Below are 16,796 nucleotides of genomic sequence, written 5' to 3' on the forward strand. Positions count from 1 at the left end.
ATTTGATTCTCGTTCAATGCTGATTTAGCTGGTTGAAGTTGGAGCAGCAGTGTGAGCTCTGCTATGTCTGTGGATTAGGAAGGGAAAGAATCAGCCAGGATTCCTGCTCAAGATCGCTATGAGGATCAAACCAGGCTTGGCTGTGATGCCCTTCACTGTGGATAGCTTTCTGGCACTCGCCACCTCGACCATTTGGGTGAGGTCCCAGAAGGCTGATGAGGCTGCTGGAACAGTACTCGAGCATGAGTTAGCACCTTTAGGAGAAAAGAGGAGGGAAGGAATGGGAGAATCAATAAATTTTACTGTCAACAGGATCCAGCTATTCTTATGGCTGAGAAACAGAACTGTGAAAAGAAAGGGTTAGCACAGGGAGCCAGGCTAGCAAGTTAGTGTGGGGAATCGGTATGACTGGATTCCTGCTTAGGAACATAGGAACAGGATTAGGCCATTCAGCTCATCGAGCCTGCTCTACCAGCCTGCTCTGCCATTCAATGAGATCATGGCTGATCTGTGACCTAACTCCATATACCCGCCTTTGGCCCATGTCCCTTAATACCTTTGGTTAACAGAGCCATCAATCTCAGATTTAAAATTAACAATTGATCGAGCATCAATTGCCGTTTGCGGAAGAGAGTTCCAAACTTCTACCATCATCTGTTTGTAGAAGTGTTTCTCAATTTCACTCCTGAAAGGTCTGGCTCTAATTTTTAGACTATGCCCCCTAGCCCAACCAGCTGAAATAGTTTCTCTGTCTACCCTATCTGTTCCCCTTAATATCTTGAAAACTTTGATCAGATCACCCCTTTACCTTCTAAATTCCAGGGAATACAACCCTAATTTATGTAATCTCTCCTCGTAACTTAACCCTTGCAGTCTGGTTATCATTCTGAGGACTGAGGACAAGTCCCCAGTTGTTATGGAGGAGGTTCGCAACCTTGGTGTCATATTTGACCCTGAAATAAGCTTCCAACCAGATATCCGTGGCATAACAAAGACCGCCTATTTCCACCTCCGTAACATCACCCATCTCTGCCCTTGCCTCAGCTCATCCGCTGCTGAAACCCTCATCCATGCCTTTGTTACCTCTAGACTTGACTATTCCAACGCACTCCTGGCTGGCCTCCCACATTCTACTCTACGTAAACTTGAGGTCATCCAAAACGCGACTGCCCATGTCCTAACTTGCACCAAGTCCCATTCACCCATTCCCCCTGTACTCGCTGACCCACATTAGCTCCCAGTTAAGCAAGCCTCGATTTCAAAATTCTCATCCTTGGTTTCAAATCCCTTCATGGCCTCGCCCCACACTATCTCTCTAATCTCCTCCAGCCCAACAACCCCCCGAGATATCTGCGCTCCTCTAATTCTTCCCTCTTGAGCATCCCTGATTATAATTGCTCAACCATTAGTGGCCATGCCTTCTGTTGCCTAGGCCCTAAGCTCTGGAATTCCCTGCCTAAACCTGTCCACCTCGCTACCTCTTTCCTCCTTTAAGCCGCTCGTTAAAACCTACATCTTTTACCAAGCTTTTGGTCACCTGCCCTAATTTCTCCTTATGTGGCTTGGCGTCAAATTCTTTTTGTCTTATAATACTCCTGTGAAACGCCTTGGGATGTTTTACCACTTTAAAGGCACTGTGGAAATAAACTTCATTGTTTTATGGAGAAATAGCAGAGTAGTGTGAATGCACCTTTCAGTTGCTCTTTACCCAATCCAATTGGAAATTTGGAAGCAGACAGCAACCAATGCCACCGTCTCCTGATTTTAATATAAAATCTTCAAAGTATCTGTAACACATCACTGCTTCAATGGCCACACTTTGATAATGGCATCTCAGGTAAGGACCCAATACAGCAGTAACCAACTCAGCAATCCAAAAAAAGGCCCACAGTCACATTCTACTTGTGCTTCAGGTCACATTGCCAGATCTCAAAGGGGCTCGCATATTTTGGAAGCACACTGCAGGAATCAAAAGACTACAAGAATGCCTTGAGGCAGCAGCAGCCTGGAGGGGGAGGGAGTGGGGGGAGGTTCAACAGGAAGAGCGCCCAGGTTTTCTGATACATCAGGGGAGGTGCTGCTAACAGAAATAAGGTCAAGGAGGGATTGAGGGAAGGAATCTCTGTAAAAGAGTAGGGCGGGTGTTATGGAGGGAGGTGGCAGAGGCAGTAGTGCTACCTCCACCACCCCATGTACTGTCACATAAGGGGCGGTTTTGTTAATGGAGGCGGGACTGCTGCTTGGCGGGTCAATGTCCTTCCAACGATTTGTGGCCAACCCACGCTATTTTCTCTTGATTGACCTTGTTAAGCCCGCTTAGCAGGCCAATTAAGGGAAAGCCGGTTGCAGAGCACGTCAACGTATGACGTTTCATCTGTCAAATTGTCATCATTTGACAACTCTGTGAAGCTGTCAAACAGTGACATTCTCTGCAGTTTGATGAGGACTTGAATACAAGACCTCATCAAACTTCTTTCTTTTACTGAAATGAGATGGTTATGGCATCTGTGAATGCAACGGCCATCTGTCATCTCCAACACTGAGGTCCGAGACTCTCCGCATACACACTGACTGAAGCCTACAGGGAGAAACAAATGTAAGTACACTTTTAAAAACACTTTGCACTTACCTCAGATACTCACCTCTCTACTCTTGCACCCATCACTTACCTTCACAACACACTCTTGCACCCCCCCCCCCCCCCCCCCACAGACCCCCTACTCACCTCACTGACCTGGCGGGTTTGAGCTTTCGGGAAGCCTGCACTTGTGAGGGCAAAAAGGGGATAATCCTATTTTCTGCCTGTTAACTACCTGTTAACAGGCAGTTAATAGGTTTTAATCCCTTCCCGCCTCCAAGGGGACGGGACCCGGCGCGGGACGGCTACCTGCCTCCTGGGAAGATAGCATGGAGGCGGGTTGGGCACTCTTCCCCAAATTCTGCCATTTTCCCGGCAGTCCTGCCTCCATACTCACCTCCCAGGGCTGGCAAAATTGGCCCGAAAGTGGTGGAATTACCCATGAAGTTGGCCATGCTATATTAATGACTTGGATGTGGGTGTACAGGGCACAATTTCAAAATGTGTAGATGACACAAAACTTGAAAGTATAGTGAACAGTGAGGAGGATAGTGAGACTTCAAGGGGACATAGATAGGCTGGTGGAATGGTCGGACACGTAGCAGATGAAATTTAACGCAGAAAATTGCAAAGTGATACATTTAGGTAGAAAGAATAAAGAGAGGAAATATAAACTAAAGGGTACAATCCTAAAGGGGGTGCATGAATAGAGACCTAGGGGTATATGTACACAAATCGTTGAAGGTGGCAAGGCAGGTTGAGAAAGCAGTTCAAAAATGTTACAGTATCCTGGGCTTCATGAATAGAGGTATATATATTTTTTTGAGTACAGAAGCGTGGAAATTACGATGAACCTTTATAAAACACTGGCTCGGCCTCAACTGGAATATTGTGTCCAACTCTGGGCACCACACTTTAGGAAGGATGTGAAACATAGAAACGTAGAAGATAGGAGCAGGAATAGGCCATTCGGCCCCTCGAGCCTGTTCCGCCATTCAATGAGATCATGGCTGATCGTCCAAATTCAGTACCCTGTCCCTGCTTTCTCGCCATATCCCTTGATCCCTTTAGCCTTAAGAAATATATCTAACTCCTTCTTGAATATATTTAATGAATTGGCCTCAACTGCCTTCTGTGGTAGAGAATTCCACAGGTTCACCACTCTCTGGGTGAAGAAATTCCTTCTCATCTCAGTCCTAAATGGCTTGCCCCTTATCCTTAGACTGTGACCCCTGGTTCTGGACTCCCCTGCCATCAGGAACATCTGGAAGGCCTTAGAGAGGGTGTAGAAAAGATTTCTGAGAATGATTCCAGGGATGAGGGACTTCAGTTACGTGGATAGACTGGAGAAGCTGGGGTTGTTCTTCTTAGAACAGAGTAGATTGAGAGGAGATTTGATAGAGGTGTTCAAAAGCATGGGTCTGGACAGAGTAGATAGAGAGAAACTGTTCCCATTGATAGAAGGGTCGAGAACCAGAGGACACAGATTTAAGGTGACTGGCAGAAGAAACAAAGGTGATATGAGGAAAAGCTTTTGTATTCGGCAAATGGTTAGGATCTGGAATGCAATGCCTGAAAGGGCGGTGGAGGCAGACTCGATCATGGCTTTCAAAAGGCTGTTGGATGGCCACCTTCCATGCGGTAACCATTCTATGGTTCTATGATGCAAAGTGAAGGTACAAGTCCCCATGCACCTCAAGTTAGAATGGTATAGACATGACTCATTTCAATGCCTAGTATGTTCTTGCAGTGTAATGATTGGGTGAATGTAAAACTTTAATATTCACAAATAATGTCAGGAACCATGGATGCACATTTTTCCCACCATATCACTATGCTTAGTGCCTGACTCAAGAGTCAGTCATGGTTGCTTCAAGGACGAGGTTATTAACGCTAGCCTGCACTTGAAAGCAATATCACTATGGTATAGATGCAGACACTAGTGTGAAAGCATGTTAGTGTAGTCAAGTTCCTTTCTCCATTTATTTTCTCTTCGGAAAGGGAAAGGTTGCCACAGGCATCGGCCTCAATCAGAATACTATATGCACATAAGAACATTAGAAATAGGAGCAGGAGTAGGCTATACGGCCCCTTGAGCCTGCTCCACCATTCAATAAGATCATGGCTGATCATCAACTTCAACTCCATTTTCCCGTCCGATCTCCATATCCCTTGATTCCCCTAGAGTCCAAAATTCTATCTATCTCAACCTTGAATATACTCAACGACTGCGCATCCACAGCCCTCTGGGGCAGAGATTTCCAAAGATTCAAAACCCTCTTGAGTGAAGAAATTCCTCCTCATCTTGGCCTTATCCTGAGACTATGCCCCCTAGTTCTAGACACTCCAGCTGGGGGAAACAACCTCTCCGCATCTACCCTGTCAATCCCCTTCAGAATCTTATGTTTCAATGAGATCACCTCTCATTATTCTAAACTCCAGAGAGTATAGGCCCATGCTACACAATCTCTCATCATAGGACAACCCTCTCATCCCAGGAATCAATCTAGTGAACCTTTGTTGCACCGCCTCCAAGGCAAGTATATCCTTCCTTAGATAAGGAGATCAAAACTGTGCACAGTACTCCAGGTGTGGTCTCACCAAGGCCCTGTACAATTGTAGCAAGACTTCCTTACTGTTATACTCCAACCCCCTTGCAATAACTGCCAACATGCCATTTGCCTTCCTTATTGCTTGCTGTACCTGCATGCTAACTTTCTGTGTTTCTTGCACGAGGACACCCAAATCTCTCTGAACACCAACATTTGAAAGTTTCTCACCATTTAAAAAATATTCTGTTTTTCTATTCTCCCTACCAAAGTGAATAACCTCACATTTCCCTTCATTATACTCCATTTGCCACCTTACTGCCCACTCACTTAGTCTATCTATATTCTTTTGCAGACTCGTTGGGCTGGATTTTATCAATGGAGGCGAGTAGGAGGTGGGACTCCCACTTTTGGGGTTGTAGTCCCGCCTCCATCGAGTTGTGGCCAACCCACTCGATTTTCCCTTGTTGAGCCCGCCCAGCGGGCTCAGCAGGCCAATTAAGGGCCACCCGGCAACAGGTGATGTCATAGATTGATATTTCATCTGTCAAGAGCTTTTGACAGATGAAATATCAGTGTTTGACAGCTCTTTGAAGCTGTCAAACACTGACAATCTGTACACTAAGTTAATTCCTTCCTCTCAGGCTGATTTAGAGATCTCTCTAGAACAGAAAGCTGAATGCTGCAGCTTTTGACAGCTCGCGGCCATTCTGCTTTCTGTGCCGGTGGACTGAGGGACTCCAGAGACCTGAAGGAAGGAAGGAAGGCTGCATTAGTAAGTAAAGGTAAGTAAAACTTATTTAAACACTTTACACACACCAAACACACTTACCTCTGCACTCGTGCACCCATCACTCACCTGAACATCGGACATCTCGAACCCTCCAAGTCCTTCAGCCTGACGGTCCGCCTCGCTAACTTGGCGTGGTTTGTAGCCATCGGGAAGCCCACACTTCAGGGATAAAAATAGGGATTCGGCTAAAAACTGCCTGTTAACAGGCAGTTAATTGGCACTAATCCCCTTCCCGCCTCGGAGGTGGCTCCCAGCACAGGTCGGGTACCCGCCTCCTGGGAAATGGGCGTTGGGGCGGGATGGGCTTGTGCCCCCAATTTTGCGATTTTTTTTAACACCCCACACGCCTCCATTCCCACCTCCACGGCCCTGGGAAATTCTAGCCCTTTGTGTTCTCCTCACAGCTTACTGTCCCACCTAGCTTTGTATCGTCAGCAAACTTGGATACATTACACTCGGTCCCTTCATCTAGGTCATTAATATACATTGTAAATAGCTGAGGCCCAAACACTGATCCTTGCGGCACTCCACTAGTTACAGCCTGCCAACCTGAAAAAGATCCGTTTATCCCTACTCTCTGTTTTCTGTCCGTTAACCAATCCTCTGTCCATGCTACTCTATTACCCCCAACCCCATGAGCCCTAATCTTGTGTAATAACCTTTTATGTGGCACCTTATTGAATGCCTTTTGGAAATCCAAATATACTACATCTGCTGGTTCCCCTTTATCTACCCTATTAGTTACATCCTCAAAAAACTCTAATAAATTTGTCAAACACGATTTCCCTTTCATAAAATCATGTTGACTCTGCCTAATCATTTTACAATTTTCTAACTGCCCTGATACCACTTCCTTAACAATGGATTCCAGCATTTTCCCGACAACTGATGTCAGGCTAACTGGCCTGTAGTTCCCTGTTTTCTCTCCTCCCTCCTTTCTTGAATAGCGGTGTTACATTTGCAACCTTCCACTGCCCTGGAACCATTCTAGAATCTAGGGAATTTTGGAAGATCAAAACCAATGCATCCACTCTCTCTTCAGATCACAACACAATGGTACAAACACATTGTTGCAGGGCCTTTAATCTACAAAGGACTATCTTTGTCTGACCTGGGAATGTTTGATACTGGTACTGGGTACCTGAAATAGGAAGGTGTTCCAGTCACAGCATTGAAGTTAACAATGGAAAATAGGAGTCAATAGCCAATGAACTAATCAAGTAGTCATTAAATGGTCTATACACCACAACTATCATGGTGATGTAGGGAAAAGTCAATTAGGCTATTTTACAGGTTTTGATCAACATCCTAGTGTAATATATGATGGTTATGTGTACCTAAACATTGGATAGCGGTGACCTGCCAACATGAACTAGGTGCAAGGAAGGTTCTTTGCGGCGGAACGGGTAGGCTCAAAGCCCACCCGATATTGCCGATTAACAAGCTCGAGACACCTGCTGGGCATCTCCAGACAGCTCACCAGCAAAGAGGATTGCGATTATGGGCCACTGTGTCACCGGCAGTGGCTCTTCGGTCGGTCCTGGAGAGAGGGCAGGAAGCTATCTGGAGATGGAGGATGGGGACAACTGGAATGGGTAGGGGGGCCATCAGGAGAGAAAGGCAGCAATCGGGAGGGGGGGGGGGGGGGAGCCGGCTATGGTATTCGGAGCTGCACTTGCCTCAGTACCTCTGGGCTATAGAGAGGAAGCCCAAGTTCCTGCAGTGGGTACAGCGGGTTGAACAGTGTTTTTTCACTTGTGCTCACTGCTGGTCTGAGGCAAATGGCAAGGGGTAGGAGTACACGAGCAAGGAAGTCTTACTACAGTTGTACAGGGCTTTGGCGAGACCACTCCTGGAGTACTGTGCACTGTTTTGGTCTTCTTATCTGAAGAAGGACATACTTGCCTTAGCGGCAGTGCAACGAAGGTTCACTAGATTGATCCCTGGGATGAGAGGGTTGTCCTATGAGGAGAGATTGAGTAGATTGGGCTGATACTCTCCGGAGTTTAGAAGAATGAGAGGTGATCTCATTGAAACATATAAGATTCTGAGGGGGATTGACAGGGTAGATGCTGAGAGGTTGTTTCCCCTGGCTGGAGAGTCTAGAATTAGGGGGCATAGTCTCAGGATAAGACTGAGATGAGGAGGAATTTCTTCATTCAGAGGGTTGTGAATTTTTGGAATTCTCTACCACAAAGGGCTGTGGATGTTTAGTCGTTGAGTATATTCAAGGCCGAGATCGATTAGATTTTTGGACTCTAGGGGAATCAAGGGATATGGGGATCGGGCAGGAAAGTGGTATTGAGGTCGATGATCAGCCATGATCTTATTGAATGGCGGGGCAGGCTCGAGGGGCCCTATGGCCGACTCCTGCTCCTAATTCTTATGTTCCTGGTTATTGCCCAATAACCATTCCTGGGAAGTATGCATATACACAGGTGAGAACAGATTTTTACTTTGCTAAATGCTCTCTAGTGAAATAGCCTTCCAGCTCTTGCCGCCTAGGCTCACACATAAATAATGACTAATTGGATGAGGTGCCAGAGGGCGCCTAGTTCCCAACAAGGAATCAATGCCTTCAGGTGGAGAAGAGAGAGAGAACAGATTAAAAAAGTGCTCCTAATTTGACACAAAGAAAGAACATGCATTTATATAGCGCCTTTCACAACCTCAGGGCACCCCAAAGCACCTTACAGCCAATTACATACTTTTGATGTGTAGTCACTGTCATAGTATAGGAAACATGCAGCCAATTTGCACACAAGCAAGATCCCACAAACAGCAATAAAATAAATGAACAGATCATCTATTAGATGGTTGAGGGATAAATGTTGGCCAGAACATCGGGAGAACTCCACTGCCCTTCTTCAAATAGTGCCATGATGGCAGATGGGGCCTCCATTTAACATCTCCTCTGAAAGACAACACCCTCAGTACTGCACAGGAGTCAGCCTATAGATTGTGTGCTCAAGTCTTTGGACTGGGGCTTGGACTGACACCCTTCTGACTCAGGCGAGAGTGATACCAACTGAGCCAAGCCTGATACTGGGCACTAATTAGCACTAAATTAACAATCTTATTTGGAGAAGTCAGAAGGTAGCTGCAGAAGTGATTTAAAAAAAAAAAAAAAAAAAAAATTAGAAAGCGAACTGAAGAAAAGTTGGTGATCCAGATTGTCATCCCCATCTTGTGAAGGTGTAAATACTGAGATTTGAAAGTACGTCGGGTAGAAATTCATCATAGGCAGTAGAGCAAAATGGGCGGTATCGCATTGGCTGCTTGTTATACTCATAAGAACATAAGAAATAGGAGCAAGAGTAGGCCAATCGGCCCCTCGAGCCTGCTCCACCATTCAATAAGATCATGGCTGATCTGATCCTAACCTCAAATCTTCTATCACTCTGCATCCACCCGAACCCATGTGATCTCCCGGGAGAGGCGAAAAACCAGATAAAGACCCAATGGCCAATTTGGGAGAAAAAAATCTGGGAAATTCCTCTCCGACCCATCTAGGCGATCGAAATTCTTCCAGGAGATCACTCTGTCCCTATATTTCTACAGTACTTACCTTCTGTAAAGACGATCTCCACCCCAGCCAGGAACAGGAATAAAACCATCTCCTGAAATCTAACAGAATTAGAACACAGTAGGAGCAGAACAAGGCTACACGGCCCCTGGGCCCGCTCCACTACCCACAGGGCCATGACCATTCCGAACCCAGACTCATGTCCAATTTCCTGCCCGCTCCCCGTAACCCTTTATTCCCTTTACTTCTAGGAAACTATCTATTTCTGTTTTAAATTTATTTAATGATGTAGCTTCCACAGCTTTCTGGGGCAGCAAATTCCACAAACCTACCACCCTCTGAGTGAAGAAGTTTCTCCTCATCTCAGTTTTGAATGAGCAGCCCCTTATTTTAAGATTATGCCCCCTAGTTCTAGTTTCACCCATCATTGGGAACATCCTCACCGCATCCACCCGATCAAGCCCCTTCACAATCTTATATGTTTCAATAAGATCGCCTCTCATTCTTCTGAACTCCAATGAGTAGAGTCCCAATCTACTCAACCTCTCCTCATATGACCACCCCCTCATCCCCGGGATTAACCGAGTGAACCTTCTTTGTACTGACTCGAGAGCAAGTATGTCTTTTCTTAAGTATGGACACCAAAACTGTATGCAGTATTCCAGGTGCGGCCTCACCAATACCTTGTACAACTGCAGCAATACCTCCCTGTTTTTATATTCCAACCCCCTAGCAATAAAAGCCAACATTCCATTGGCCTTCTTAATCACTTGCTGCACCTGCATACTAACTTTTTGAGTTTCGTGCACCAGGACCCCCAGATCCCTTTGTACTACAGTACTTTCCAGTTTCTTGCCATTAAGATAATAACTTGCTCTATGATTTTTCCTGCCAAAGTGCATAACCTCACACTTTCCAGTATTGTATTCCATCTGCCAAATCTCTGCCCACTTACTTAGCCTGTCTATGTCCCTTTGCAGGTTTTTTATGTCCTCCTCACTCACTACTTTCCCTCCCATCTTTGTATCATCTGCAAACTTTGATATGTTACACTCGGTCCCCTCCTCCAAATCGTTAATATAGATTGTAAAGAGTTGGGGACCCAGCACTGACCCCTGCGGAACACCACTAGTTACTGGTTGCCAATCTGAGAACGAACCATTTATCCCAACTCTCTGCTTTCTGTTAGAGAGCCAATCCTCCACCCACGCCAGAATATTACCCCCAATCCCGTGATTTTTTATCTTGAGCAATAATCTTTTGTGTGGCACCTTGTCAAATGCCTTTTGGAAGTCTAAATACACTACGTCCACTGGTTCCCCTTTATCCACCCTGTATGTTACTTCCTCAAAAAACTCCAGCAAATTTGTTAAACATGACTTCCCCTTCATGAAACCATGCTGAGTTTGCCCTATTAAATTATGTTTATCCAAATGTCCCGTTACTGTCTCCTTAATAATGGACTCTAACATTTTACCAACCACAGATGTTAGGCTAACAGGTCTATAGTTTCCAGCCTTCTGCCTACTACCCTTTTTAAATAAGGGTGTTACATTAGCAGTTTTCCAATCTGCCGGGACCTTTGCTGAGTCCAGTGAGTTTTGGAAAATTATTACCAATGCATCCACAATCCCTACCGCTACTTCCCTCAAGACCCTGGGATGCAAACCATCAGGTCCAGGGGATTTATCCGCCTTGAGTCCCATTATTTTACCAAGTACCACTTCCTTAGTGATTTTAATCGTATTTAGTTCCTCCCCCCCTAGAGCCCCCTGTTTGTCCAGTGTTGGGATATTCTTAGTGTCCTCTACTGTAAAGACTGATACAAAATAATTGTTCAGTGTTTTTGCCATCTCCATGTTTCCCACCATTAATTTCCCGGTCTCATCCTCTAAGGGACCAACATTTACTTTAGCCACCCTTTTTCTTTTTATATAACTATAGAAACTTTTACTGTCTGTTTTTATATTTTTTGCTAATTTACTTTCATAATCTATCTTCCCTTTCTTAATCAATCTTTTTGTTATTTTTTGCTGTCTTTTAAAGACTTCCCAATCTTCCATCCTCCCACTAGATTTGGCTACCTTATATGCCCTTGTTTTTAGTCGGATACTATCCTTAATTACTTTACTTAGCCACGGATGGCTATCTTTTCTTTTACACCCTTTTTTTCTCAGTGGAATATATTTTTTTTGGAAGTTGTAAAATAACTCCTTAAATGTACACCACTGGTCATGTACCGTCTTACCCTTTAATCTATTTTCCCAGTCCACTCTAATTAATTCCGCTCTCATACCTTCATAGTCTCCTTTATTCAAGCTCAGCACGCTTGTTTGAGATCCAACCTTCTCACCCTCTAATTGAATATGGAACTCAACCATGTTATGGTCACTCATTCCAAGGGGATCCTTTACTAGGACATTTTTAATTAATCCTGTCTCATTACACAGGACCAAATCTAAGGTTGCTTGCCCCCTGGTCGGTTCAGTTACATACTGCTCAAGAAACCCATCCCTAATACACTCAATGAACTCTTCCTCAAGGCTGCTCTGCCCAATTTGATTTGTCCAGTTAATATGATAATTAAAATCCCCCATAATTATAGCTGTTCCCTTATTACAAGCCTCAACTATTTCCTGATTAATACTCCGTCCAACAGAGTTGCAACTGTTCGGAGGCCTATAGACTACACCCACTAGTGTTTTTTTCCCCTTATTATTCCTGATAGTCAGCTCCATTGAGGTCAATGGGACTGAATAACGGGTGTGGTGTATAATGGGTGGCCAATGCAATACCGCCAGTTTTGCTCAACAACCCACGAGAAATTTCTACTCCCTTGTGTACTCATTAACTAAGGAAATCACTTGCCTATTCTGTATTCCAGAAAAGAGAGAGTGCGAAGTTTATGTCTCCACAACTTCCCACAGCCAGCAGATCTGTACTGGAAGTACATGGACCTGTCCACTTTCATTCTCCTATATGTTTTGCCACTCTTGATTATAACCGTGGCCTACACAGCAGTGGCAAAGAAGCTCTGGCTGCGGAATGCCATCGGAGACATCACTGTGGAGCAGTACTTTGCCCACAGACGTAAGAAGAAGATGACGCTGAAGATGCTGATGCTGGTGGTGGTGGTGTTTGCTGTCTGTTGGTTTCCCCTGAACTGCTACGTGGTGCTCATCTCCAGCAAGGCCATCAACACCAACAACGCCCTATACTTTGCTTTCCACTGGTTTGCCATGAGCAGCACTTGCTACAACCCCTTCATCTACTGTTGGCTTAACGGCAATTTCCGATCTGAACTCAAATCCTTGTTGAATATGTGCAAAAGGAGAAGAGCCACTCACGCGCAACCCCTTCCCTACACATCCCCTCCCTACAGGCAGGCATGGATTGAAGGCAGAAGCCACACGAGAATCAATCAAGCTCAGAGCTTGAGGTTTAGCACCAACACAAACTCTGCAAGGACCGATATTTCCATTGTGGAACCCATTGTGACTGTAAGCTAAACTGGAAAGGGAGGACAGTTTAACAACCATAATTCTATAACCAGGATATGTCCAGGGTTTCCCAATTTTTTAAAATTCATTCTTGGGATGTGAGCATCTCTGGCAAGGCCAGGATTTATTGCCCAACCCGAGTTGCCCTGAGAAGGTGGTGATGGGCCGCTATAGCGGTTTGATACAATCGTGTGGCTTGGTAGACCACTTGAGAGGCCTGACATGGTAAAGACAGTAGGTTTCCTTTCCTAAAGGACACTAGTGAACCAGTTGGGGTTTTATAAGAATCCAACAGATGCCCACTTTTTACTGATACCTGCATTTTACCGTTTTTTAGAAACGAATTTCAAATTCTCACATTTGAGCTAATTAGTAATCCAGGCCTCTGGCTGACTAGTCCAGTAATGTAACCACTACACTACTGTACCCCTTTAATGAGGAGCGGACAATTCAGACCGGCAGACATTGAAGAATGACCCAATTTCCCAGGAAGTTATGGGAGATTTGTTGAAAGGTAGAAAGGATTCCTGAATTGCTGTATCTAGTTCAGAAAACATTAGCTTAATCTGGTGAAAATATGTAATTTATTAGTTCGACCAGTGCTTCTTGCCGGAATTATGTATTGGGTGTTGTAAGCTTAATTATCGTTGTATTGAGTCACTGCAGTTCTGATCAAGAAATTGTATAAAGAGCATGAATATCAATGGTATGAATGCATTCCTATAAAACGTGGTGTCCTGTTCTGTGATGTGGTGATTTTACTTGGTTAAAGAAAATAAATTAAAACTGGAAGTTATTGTCTCAGATTAGACTGCATGCCTGAGTGCGCAGATCAATGAAATAATTTGATTCCTTAGTGTGTCCTTGCCTCTGTGGACATGTGTACAACTGGCAGAAAGTGTGCATATTATTAACTCGAGTATCCATTGTTTAATCCTAGATATAATTTTCGGTCTTAGTTTTACCTCTGGATCTTGGATTTACTCTTATGTTATCTATAGTCTTTAATATTTTGTTTTCAATTTTTTGTCATATTTTAGTTTAGTCTGGGGTTGGGGGGAGGGGGGAGTCAAAAATGTACTTTTTTTAACTTCAAATGTTTCCAAAAATTATGCTTTTCAAAATTTATGTTTCACAAATGATCATAATTGTTTTATTTTGAGGATAAAAGGCCACAGAAGAACAAGGTAGGCCACTCAACCCGTCTAGCTCGTCATTCCATAGAAACCTATGGCTTGCCTCCCTCAAAATAGCAGCACTTGCGAATTTGACCAATTCAAATTGGGGGAAAAATTCAGTTAGTTTGCGTCTCCCGTTAGCGCCTTAAGAGGGCGCTAATGGGGCACAAAGCAACGAGCGCCCGGGCACGGCTCACAAAATTAACTAGACATTTTGCAGCGGCGCTAAACATTACCGCCACGATCTCCTGCGCCTGCAGATCGTGACGTCAGTCGAGTGTGCAGTGCCCCGGACCAGATATTGAGTGGCGCCCCCTGCCTTACTGCCTGCCGCTAGCAACGACAGGTTGAGGGGAGCGTTTTGCAGTCAGGAAGGGACTGGGGGAGCGCTATTTAAAGGCGACCGCTTCCTGCCTTTTTTTGTTGGTGACATTTTTGCACCGCGTATTTATAGAGAGAGAGAGAGAGTCTTCTGGAGAGATTCAACGCTGTGTGAAGGAGTTTTGGGTACTGAGCAACAGTTTGCAGGTTCATTTTGATTTGCCCATCCTTTTATCGATTTAGAAGAGACTGTGGGGGCTGCACTCTGAGCTCTTTCCCTGGGTTTTCCCATTGTTCTTTCCAGCAGATTTAATGTACAGGCCTCTCCAGGCCGAGATTCAAGGCTGCAATGAGCAGGATGTGGATGGAGAGCAAGATCGACCCTCCCCTTTAAGAACTGGCCGGTGCCATTGTGTCTCTGTTCCATTGCTGATTGACATCACATGAGCTCCGCCAGCGCTCTGCGGTAGCGCCTCACTCCTCGGCCTTTGCGCCTTAAGACAGGTGTGAATCGCCTGATTTAGCACTCCAATCACCTCCAAGGGCGATAAAAGCCAAGTTTGCAGTCGGAGATGATAATTAGCGCCAGGCGCTAATCTTTGCGCCCAGACGATAAGCGTGCCCCAAACGGGGCGATACTGAATTTTTCCCCCATTGTGTTTTTGAATCGGTGCTGTTTATGTAGATTGGAAACAGTGAAGGCCCCAGCCCGGTGCATTCCACTTAGTATATCACTCCCTCAACTAGGATAACCACTGTCTCATGTACAGCCTTTGATGCAAGAGTTTGTGGACAGGCTTATTGGAAGTCCACGCACACTGCGTCCTCCAATGTCCACTTGGGAGGTCACTTCCTCAAAAAGGTCTAGGAGGATTTTTAGGGGGGAATCTCCTCCTTCTGCAACCATGTTGACTGCCATTCACAAGGGTTATTTTCAACTCCCAAGCCCAGAAGAAATGTTGAGAAATAAGCTTGGGTCAGTTAGGACTTTATTTGCCCATTTCAGTCATAGACTATCAAGCAGTGTTTTAGACCTAGAGATAATTAAAATCTTAGTTTTAGCCTTCATAAGAAATTAGAGCTCAAAATGTATTTGCGCTAAGAAAGGGTTAATTGAACATTGCTGTGCTTTCCAGTGTGATTAAGCATGGTCCTGAATCTGCAGTTTTGTAGTTCAACTTGTCTGTAATGTGACATGCATTAAAATAAACGCACATGGGACATCCAATGGGGCACAGGATCAATTATTATGACAGAAGTTTTAATCAGTGTTAGCCACTTGCACCCCTGAAATAGAGCATGAAAGCCCAGTGAAGCTGTTTACTGAGTGATTATTCTGTAGAATGGAGCCCAGGGGGCAAAAAAATCCCACTTTAATCACTAGGCCATGAAAACACAACTTGAAAGAGGGAGACCATATATGACGGAGATGAGCATTCTCGCAGAAGCATCTGCTGCAGCAGGCATAGGAGGCCACTGCTGAAAGGGTTAATGCTGTCTCCCCAATCTACAGGATCAGGCAGATTGTGTAAAAGAAGATGGCAGATCTCAAAAAAGCTGCTAAAGTAAGAACAACGCTGATGTTATGCAAGACAAGCATGCGTCATGAGTAGACATTCAAGAAAGTTAGCCCTGACAACTTCTAATCAATTCTACCTTGAACATATAAACAAATAGGAAGCTATTAACCAGTGCAATGAGAGATATTGGAATGAGAGAACCAGGGCAATAAATGCTTAGCACCCACAGGTATATACTTATATGGCAAAGATACAATGAGAATTTTTTTTTTAATTTCTTTTTTTGGGATGTGGGCGTCACTGGCAAGGCTAGCATTTATTACCCATCCCTAATTGCCCTTGAGAAGGTGGTGGTGAACCGCCTTCTTGAACCGCTGCAGTCCGTGTGGTGAAGGTACTCCCACAGTGCTGTTAGGGAGGGAGTTCCAGGATTTTGACCCAACGACAATGAAGGATCGGTGATATACTTCTAAGTCAGGATGGTGTGTGACTTGGAGAGGAATTTGGAGGTGGTGGTGTTCCCATGTGCCTGCTGGCCTTGTCCTTTTAGGTAGAAGAGTTCGCGGGTTTGGGAGGTGCTGCCGAAGAAGCCTTGGCGAGTTGCTGCAGTGCATCTTGTAGATGAGAATGTGTATATGTCAACCTGTAGGCACTGTAAGCGAGGAAAATCTGGAAGGTAAAACAACTTACAGACTCGGGTGTTATCCAGATCAATAGCTTTATTGCGAGTGCACACGTGAGAACTATCTCAGCTACCCTTAGCTAGAGACATCGTTCTCAAGGGAAAAAGTGGCAATACAGCTTAGTTTATACAGTTTATTAGACAACACC

The 16,796-nt window shown here is 44.8% G+C and overlaps 1 protein-coding gene across 1 annotated transcript in view; it reads left to right on the forward strand.

Annotated features, from left to right (window-relative positions):
* The window catches only part of LOC147125297 (G protein-coupled receptor 83-like), a 28,904-nt gene extending 13,365 nt beyond the window's left edge, over positions 1-15,539 (forward strand). The window contains exon 4 of the mRNA XM_086000804.1: positions 12,331-15,539. Within this exon, the coding sequence (XP_085856930.1) occupies positions 12,331-12,955 (625 nt within the window). The 3' untranslated portion in view covers positions 12,956-15,539. The remainder of the gene's footprint in view (positions 1-12,330) is intronic.
* The last annotated feature ends 1,257 nt before the right edge of the window (positions 15,540-16,796 follow it).

The sequence above is a fragment of the Somniosus microcephalus genome, chromosome 1 (assembly GCF_052327205.1).
Source record: "Somniosus microcephalus isolate GS21.2 chromosome 1, FLI_Smic_1.0, whole genome shotgun sequence".
NCBI lineage: Eukaryota > Metazoa > Chordata > Chondrichthyes > Squaliformes > Somniosidae > Somniosus > Somniosus microcephalus.